Source organism: Hippocampus bargibanti, linkage group LG18 (genome assembly GCF_051943395.1).
Source record: "Hippocampus bargibanti isolate YZ-2025 linkage group LG18, ASM5194339v1, whole genome shotgun sequence".
NCBI classification, from domain to species: Eukaryota; Metazoa; Chordata; class Actinopteri; order Syngnathiformes; family Syngnathidae; genus Hippocampus; species Hippocampus bargibanti.
This window is the reverse complement of record NC_142751.1, coordinates 15,100,009-15,109,210: the sequence shown is the minus strand read 5'-3', so window position 1 is coordinate 15,109,210 and position 9,202 is coordinate 15,100,009. Positions and strand designations below refer to the sequence as shown.

Sequence of the window (9,202 nt, the reverse complement as noted above, 5' to 3'; positions counted from 1 at the left end):
TTAAGAACACATTTTATTCAACAGTGTTTTTTTCCGTAATAAATAAATCCACAGTCCATTCATTCCACACAGAAAAACTAAAGGGAAGTTAATGTCTTTTTTTCCACTGTATTTTCTGTCCAAACATGTATGTTTTCTTTTGCCGCGTCATGCTTCAAGTGCATCGGGCAGACATCAAGAGCGTAGAAAAAGAAAAGTATTGCCGTGTTTTTCTTTTTTTTTCCTCTCGGCTGACTGTTTTTCACCCCCCCCCCCCCAAAAAAAAAAGCTGTCAATCAGCAATCACAAAAAAGGTATTGCATCACAAAGTGCTACAGAAATTGGTGTCTGCAAACTGTGAAAAAAGCTGTACATTCCCACTTTTGCTGTGTGTGTGAAAGCAACAGGCCTTCCTCACCAAAGAGAAAAAGGACAAATAAACTAACACAATTAACCTGAGTATTTCTCCCTGTTAAATGGCGGTAGAATCGGAAGAACATTTCTTTTATTTTGGTGACACCACATGATCTGATTCATTTATTGGTACAATGCTGGTGTCTTATTTTGAAGAGGATGAACATTAAAGAAGATGAGAGGAAGGCCTGTTGAAGCGTGTGTGAAGAGGGGATGGGCAGGATACGATAGTCAAGCACCTGTCACTGACGAGTGTCTGCTTTGGACCCCCCCCCCACCACCACCACCCAGGATCCCCTTACACACACACACACACACACACACACACACACACACACACACACACACACACACACACACACACACACACACACACACACACACACACACACACACACACGAACGTCCATGTTTCTTGTGTGGAAGCAGGAATGCTTCAAATTCCTGCTTCCTTTCCTGCGTCCATCCCATCATTTTCAAAAACGGTTGTCTCCATGGCAACTAGGGGTGCAAAATTTCTGAACGATGTAAAGTTTCCATGGGAATTTAGGAAATTGAAAGAAAATGACTGTCAAATGTTTGTTTTTTTTAAAGAAACTTCCGGTAACGCAAGTCACGCGCCATAATAAGTGAAATATTAACCTGCTTTATTTTAGTTTAAAATTTTCATAATTTCTGTAAAAAAATGTGATTGATAAGACGATTCGGGTGCACTGAACATTAACTCATTCACTGCCATTTACAAATTGATTTGTTTTTTTTTTCCTTGCTTGGGTGTTGATAAAGCGCTGGTCAGGCCTCTTTTCCCTTCCACAAGGGGGCAGCATTTCCCCAAGTTAGCGCTTTGTTCCAGCTTCAGCTGTTATTTAAGCGTATGTATTGCTTTTTATTTAGGACATCCACCCTCATTTCAAGCTCCTATAACTCCTAACCCATATAACTTAGGACTTAACTCTTTTTTTTCTAATGAAAGAAGAGCATCTAAGGTTTCTTACGCTGCATTGAATGTTTATGTCGTCCTAAACCTCAATATTGTGTGGGTCCAGGAATTCGAGTGACAATGACAAAAACCCTGGCATTGAAGTGGACACATTTTTGCACATCCTCTGGCAGTGAATGAGTTAAAATAAAATAAAAATACATTGAATATTCACTGTGGCTTTTTATGCTTGTGGGAGGTTCCCCAAGCATAGAAAAAAATATTATGATGATGATGATTATTATTATTATTATATTAATCTTTCCACAGTATAAGCGGTGTTCCTCAAGGCTCAATCTTAGAGCCCACCCTGTTTAGCCGTTCACAAGATAATCATTTGAAGTTGTTGAATTGAGATCATTTTAACATATTTGGAGTCTGATTTGTCAGTGACGCGTTTCCCTCTTTGAAACAGAACACGTTTGGATCAACATTTTACAGAGAAATATTCGCCAACTCGGACTTTCCCGATTCGGAAAAGTTTTGCTTAAAGGACAACCGACGTCACTTTTTTGTTTTTTAACTGACATCAGAAAAACGTTTTCGAGCATCTAAAATAGCCAAAACACGCAGGCGGAGATTTTTTGTCAAATGCAAAAACATCAATAAAAATGACTTCAAGTGTCCCAAAACTACTTCAAAATGATCCCGGAAATGGCCAGTTTCAGAAGGTCCCGCCCCCTTGTTGGTGACGTCACGCCAGGATACTCCTTCACAAACTGCCTTGCTCCAGAATAGATTCAAATAGTTCTGAAGAGGAAAGCATAAATGTTTGGAAGCGATTAAAGAAGTCCTTCCGTATCAATTCGAGCCGTCTGGACTCCAACGTAGCGTGCCAGAAAATGTACAAGATGGCGCCAAAGCTCTGTTGGAAATGGGCTGATTTGTCCGCTGGGAATTTGTGTCAACTAGTATCAAATAGTAGTATTGGTGCAACACACAACGATTCATCATGGCGTTATTTACGTGTTTTCCTTCTAATTTCGCCATCAACACAAAGTTTTCAGACCAAACAAAGTACCCAAAATGTATTGTGTGTCGCTTTCTGGGTCAGGGGTGTTCCTTCCATGACGTCACGTCAGGAATCGTCACCAACTCAAAAACAAGACTTCCGGAATATTCAGCGCGAGTCCTAAAAGGTAAAATATAGCTCTATGCACTGGAATCTTTGTCAAATACGCTCAGTAGAAGACATTTGAAGTGATTTGACAAATTATGGACACAACTTGTCCGGAGGCGTCGCTTGTCCTTTAAAAGACCCTCAATTCTCGAACATTTTCCACCGCTTTGCATGCAACCCAAAAGGCAACAAACAGAGTCGGCCTCACTACCAAAACGAGTTCACTTGTCAGCATTGACATCTGTCAATCATGTGAGTGTCACATCAAGTCCGACAGACGCACCTGTTTCAAAGTCAAGTCGTTGTTTTTTTTGGGGGGGGGAAGAAGCTGCGTCGTGAGCCAGGAAGCGTTCGCAAGCGCCACGGCGGGACATCAGCAGCCCGGCGAAGTGGTGAGGGGGCTGCGGCGCAGGTAGCTGGCGTTCACCACCGACACGGGGAAGTTGAAGATGAAGGGCGAAGTGGGCGTGGCGACGGCCGAGGCCGCGCCCGCAGAAGTCTTGGGCGCTAGCAAAGGGCTAGCGGTGGCGGCGGCTTCGGCGGCGCACGAGGTGGCGAGCAACTGCGATTCGAATTGCAAGAGCTGCCCCATGAAACTGAAGTTGGGCGAGATGATGGAACGACGGCGCCGCACGAACTCGAAGGCCTCGTCGAGGCGAACGCGCTTCCGCTTCATCAAGTAGGCCAAGCAGATGGTGGCCGACCGCGAGATGCCCGCCTGGCAGTGGACCAGGACGCGACCGCTCGACTCTCGCACCGCGTCTGAAAGTACACGTACAAAGAAAAGTACACATTGGATTCATTTCAAACAGTCGAGAAGAAAACAGAAAATGTTTTTTTTCTAAAGTCCAGTTACAGCAAACTGCATGGGACAAGGTGAAAGGTGGTCAAGTTCTCACCATTAACTACACCATCTTTGGATACAAATAACTTAGGATAGGTAGATCAAGAAATACATAAAACACAATAATAAAAATGAGGAGATATATATATATATATACACACACACACACACACACACACACACACACACACATGTATACACATATGTATACACATACTCACGCACACACACACACATATATATATACACACATATATATATATATATATATATACACACATATATAATACATACACACACACACACACACACACACACACACACACACACACACACACACACACACACACACACACACACACACACACACACACACACACACACATATATATACACACATATATGTCCGTATGCGCATACACGCCTACACATATTGTTTGGTCTGAAAACTTTGTGTTGATGGCGAAATTAGAAGGAAAACACGTAAATAACGCCATGATGAATCGTTGTGTGTTGCACCAAGACTACTATTTGATACTAGTTGACAAAAATTCCTAGCAGACAAATCATCCCATTTCCAACGGAGCTCGGGTGCCATCTTCTGCATTTTCTAGGACGCTACACATCAGTCCTCAAAATGACCCGGAAAGACTTCTTTAATCGATGTCAAACATTTATGCTTTCCTCTTCACAACTATTTGAATCATATTCATAACTGGATGAGTAACAAGAAAGCATCTTCTCCCAATCTGAAGCCATTGTTTTGATTCTCGAGCAAGGCAAGACGTCCTGGTGTGACGTCACGAACAAGGGGGCGGGACCTTCTCAAACTGGCCATTTCCGGTTTCATTTTGAATCAGTTTTTATTGGTGTTTTTGCATTTGACCAAAAATACCAGCCTGCGTGTTTTGGCTATTTTAGATGCTATAAAACGTTTTTCTGATGTCACTTAGGAAACAAAAAAAAAAATGGTGTCGCTTGTCCTTCAAATGTCTCCTTTGCCAACAACAACAAAAAAACAAACAAACTCACCGATGAACTCGATGGCCTCCAGAAACCAGCAGCTGATGTCTTCTTTATGGTTGTCCTCCACAGGGATACATTTATACTGGTACGCTCCTTCGAAGTGGTTCGGGCAGTCAGACGACACGTTGAGCAGCGCCGAAATGCCGATTGCGTCCAGGACTTCCTTTTTGGAAGCGTGTAAAGCGCTGCCCAAATAGAGAAATGGGAGGATCTCCACGGGTCCGCCCTGGCGTCAAAACAATTCAGATGGTAAATACAAGCAGCAAACAGCTAATTATGTTAGCGGGTTAGCGGCGCGTTGAAAGGTTAGAATATAATAATAATACTTTTCTAAGCGCCTTTCAAAACTCTCAAGGTCACATTACAGTCACAGGATCGGTTTTTCTGCCAGTGAGAAGCGGCAGCCACATGCGCCAGCGTTCACTCAACCCGGAAGTAACTCAAATAGATAGAAAGCTAGCTAACAGATAGACAGTTAGCTAACTAGCTAGATAGCCATAGAGCTAATAAATAGACAGCTACATAGCTACATGTGCTAATAGACAAAAAAGGGATAGCAAATAGATAGCCAGCTAGGTAGCTAGCTAATAGATAGCAAATAAGCTAATGAGAAGCTCGTGTCATTATAAACGAGCAAGTTTATTTTTTTCAAGGTTAATCTCGAACTGAAGCAACAGGCACAAAAAAAAAATAAAGAGTCTCAGTGACGAAAACAAAGAATTCTTTGTGTGGAACTTTGCCGACCTCGCTGCCAGCGCAAGGGTGACTCCACTTAATATATTCGCATAATCGTATTAGTGACACAAATTGGACAAGTCATGGAAAGGGTCAGTCGGTGTGTGCGTGTGTGTGCGTGTGTGTGTGATTGACTGATTGATTGATTTCTGTGAGGGAGCGGATAGGAAATGTCGACGTGCTTATCAATGTTGCTCAGTTGGGATAAACTCATTCACTGCCAGGCGTGTGCAAATATGCGCCACGGTTTTTGTTGTGTGCCTCCTTTAAATACATAAATAAATAACAATAAACAAGCAAATAAATAAATCAATACAACATTAGTGAGTGAATAGATAAATAAATATATCGTGAGTGAATAAATAAATACACACTTTGTCAGTGAATAAATACATAAATACATGCATAATTAGGTGGTGAGTAAATATGCATAAATATCTTGATAAACAAATAAATAAATACATAAAATATAATACACAATCAAGTGAGTGAATAATTAAATGCATACTTAAGTGAGCAACTATAAATAAGTAAATAAATGTATTCTTTAAATGTATTAATAAACACAAACGGAAATACTACTACTACTAGACTACTACTACTACCAATACTACAACTAATACTAGAAATAATAATTCAGCAAATAAATAAATAAATACATAAATAAACACATAAATATGTCAATAAATAAATACACAATTAGTGAATGAATAGATGAATAAATATATCGTGAGTGGGTGAATAAATAAATAAATACACACTGTCAGTGACTAAATACAAGCATAATTAGGCGAGTAAATATAAATAAATACATCAATAAATATCTTGATAAATTAATTAATTAAATAAAATACACAATTAGGTGAGTGAATAAATACACACTTTGTCAGTGACTAAATACACAGATAATTAGGCGAGTAAATATAAATAAATACATCAATAAATATCTTGATAAATAAATAAATAGATACACAATTAAGTGAGTGAATAATTAAATGCACACTTAAGTGAGCAACTATAAGTAAATAAACAAACAAATGAATAAATAAACAAACAAACAAATAAATACATACATACAGAAATTCATTAATAAACACATGCACAAAAATAATACATAATTAAGCAAATAAATAAATACATACTACACAATTAGCGAGTGAAAAAAATTAATGCATAGCTAAGTATTATTATTATTATTATTATAAAGTGAGTAAATATAAATACAGTACATTACAGTGTTCCGGGTGTCAGAGAATTTCAATAGTAATATAGTAGTTCTATGTACGTATGCCAGTATGTGGCAGTGGAAAGAAGCCCCCCCCCCTCATCATTGCATCCGTGGTTCCTATTGATGAGGCTTGTGTTAGTTGATGTCACCGCTGTCAGAGCCAGGAAGTGATCAATACTGTTCAGAGATGTAATACGAGGAGGGGGTGAGGGGGGAGGGGGGGAGGGAAGGGTGAGACACGCTTATCAAGCTCATCCTGTTTGGACGCTGCCACCGGAAGCTCCGAGACTCCTTCTAGTGCCCACCTGACAGACAGCGTGGCCATGACTATCTCTTTTCTTCAAAACGGCACAGAGGCCCAATTGTCTCCATTGGATCCGCTTGCGTTCCAGGAGGCGGGATGAGGGGGGGAGCCTGGACCGCATGTGACCACGAAAGGCGCATGAAATGGACACGGATAAACAAATTCTGATTGAAAAGTCGGAATTCGGAGTGAAAAAGTCGGAATTCGGAGTTAAAAAGTCAGAATTCTGAGTTAAAGGTCAGAAATTCTGAGTTAGAGGTTGTAGTTCTTAGTATGACGGTATTCTAATGTATTCTGTGGGTCCTGCAATTTGAGTGAAAATGACAAAAACCCTGGCACTGGAGTGGACACATTATGTTGCACATTGGCAGTGAATGAGTTAATTGGCATATTGACCTTGATGGTGACTATTTTTGACTTTGGCGGAGATCTGTGCCGTTGTTGTTGTTGTTGTTGTTGTTACAGTATTTGAACAATCGCTTCTTATTTGGACTGATATAGAAAATCTGGTCTTTGAGGCTCTTACCTGGTCATTGTGGGGAGTCCCGCACGAAGAGCAGGACGAGTCCACGCTGGATTGGCTTGTGAGCGGAGGCGGAGATTTTCTTTTTAAACAAAACTCGGGGTATTCGGAGAAGAATCTGTCGTAACCACCTAAAAACAATGAAGAAATGTGTCATCTTTAATAAAACACGCACGGATTTAGAGCATCATTTCCTACTAAAGGACAACCGACACCATTTTTTTGGTTTCCTAACTGACATCAGAAAAACATTTTAGAGCATTTAAAATACCCAAAACACACAGGCTAGATAGCAATAAAAATGACTTCAAGTATATATACAGATAGTATATATAAATATACATACATATACACATATATGTATATACTATATACATATATACACACATATATACACACACATATATATATATACACACACACACACATATATATACACACACACATACATATACATATACATATATACACACACACACACACACACACACACACACACATATACATACATATATACACATACACATACATATACACACACACACATATATATATATATATATATATATATATATATATATATATATATATATATATATATATATATATATATATACATATATATATACACACACATACATACACATACATATATATATCGATATCTCGATATAGTATGTCTAAATGAATCAAAATGGTGCAGCTGTCGTCCGTCACCTTTGAGAAAGTAGATGCGGGTGTCGGTGGCGGAGTCCCCGCACAGCGCGTGAAGCACCAGGCTGGCGGTGCTGTCGTCCTTCACCGCCTCGGCGTCGGGGGTCCTTTCGTCGTACAAGACGACTGCCGAGTACATCCCGGAACGAAAGCGGACTCGGACGTCGTCGTCCCCGGCTAACACCTGGTCCAGACTCAGCGCGGAGCCTTTGGCCCTGCGGCGGACGATGGTGTTGCAGCGGGCGTTGACGGCCCCGCGGATGCGCCCCGCGCTGTAGGCGAGGAAGGGGCGGCAGTCGAGCAGCAGGCACCGGGCGGCGTCCTCCTTCAGGAGCCGCTTGAGGACCGGGCAGTCCATCTCGTAGAGATCCTCCATGGCGGGCTCGAGCGTGGTCGTTGGGCTAACTAACTCGGCTCGCTTCCGCTTCCCGATCCCGCGTGGATCGTCGCCCACCCGCAGCAGCGCAGCAGCACCGCAGCGCCGTTCCTCTAAACGCGCATGTCGCTTCCCGCGGAGCTCGTTGTTCCAGCGACCCGCCCTCCTCTCCTCTCCTCCTCCTCCTTCTTCTTTTTCTTCTTCTTCTTTCGCTTCGCGATTTGTTTCGACGCTTTTCCTTGTCACTTTTTTTTCTTGATGAATGAGGAGCATGGCGTCACGGCGGAGGTGACGTCATCCCTTTCGGCCTATCACGGGCCAGGCAGTCTTCCTGCCCTGCTGTCCATTCACAAAGGGGGAAAAAAACAACAACAGAACGCCATTCAATGAAGGAAAATTGCAACACTTGAAAATAAAACCTAGTGCTTACTTTGGATTGTTCAAAGTTGAGCGAAAGCTTCTCGTGGATCAACAACACCCAAAATACAAACGTGAACGTAGCTAGAATTTTTGTGATCATGCTTATCAAAGGTCAAATGTCAAAGATTTCACATATATCTACAACAAAGCGGACAAATAATATTTTAGCATTATGGTTTTCCGTTCAGTTACGCAACATTGCGTTGTGGTTGCGCGCACTGCAGAAAGCAGGAGTGCTTTGTGTGTGTGTGTTTGTATGACTAGTCTTGTGAGGACCGCTAACAATTTATACCATACGTAGTGGGGACATTTTTGACAAGTGAGGGCCTTTTGGTTCCATTCTAAAGGCTTCTTCTAGAGGGTCTATATATGCATCTGTTAAAGTTTCACAGAGGTCCTCACAAATTCACCCAAAATGATTTTTTTGGTGTGTATTTTCATTTCACTTGGATACACATACTTTTTACTCACTGTGTGGTTATGTGTGAGTGTGCGTGGTTAATGAGAGGAAAACGTTCACACCACCAAAAAGTCAAACCA

The 9,202-nt window shown here is 41.3% G+C and overlaps 1 protein-coding gene across 1 annotated transcript; it reads right to left on the bottom strand.

The window, feature by feature from the left end:
- On the bottom strand, positions 1 to 8,435 carry dusp4 (dual specificity phosphatase 4). The gene is made up of 4 exons (XM_089020321.1): positions 7,870 to 8,435; positions 7,156 to 7,283; positions 4,369 to 4,588; positions 1 to 3,254 (listed from the first exon to the last, which is right to left on the bottom strand). The coding sequence occupies exons 1-4, from the start codon at positions 8,240 to 8,242 to the stop codon at positions 2,866 to 2,868; spliced, it is 1,110 nt and encodes a 369-aa protein (XP_088876447.1). The 5' UTR covers positions 8,243 to 8,435; the 3' UTR covers positions 1 to 2,865.
- Between the last annotated feature and the right edge of the window lie 767 nt (positions 8,436 to 9,202).

Coding starts and splice junctions, on each gene's coding strand:
- dusp4 (XM_089020321.1), bottom strand. CDS start 8,242: ATGGAGGATCTCTACGAGATGGACTGCCCGGTCCTCAAGCGGCTCCTG. Junction 7,284..7,869: donor CCGCATCTACTTTCTCAAAG/GTGACGGACGAC, acceptor CATTGTTTTTAG/GTGGTTACGACAGATTCTTC. Junction 4,589..7,155: donor GGACTCCCCACAATGACCAG/GTAAGAGCCTCA, acceptor TTTTGACGCCAG/GGCGGACCCGTGGAGATCCT.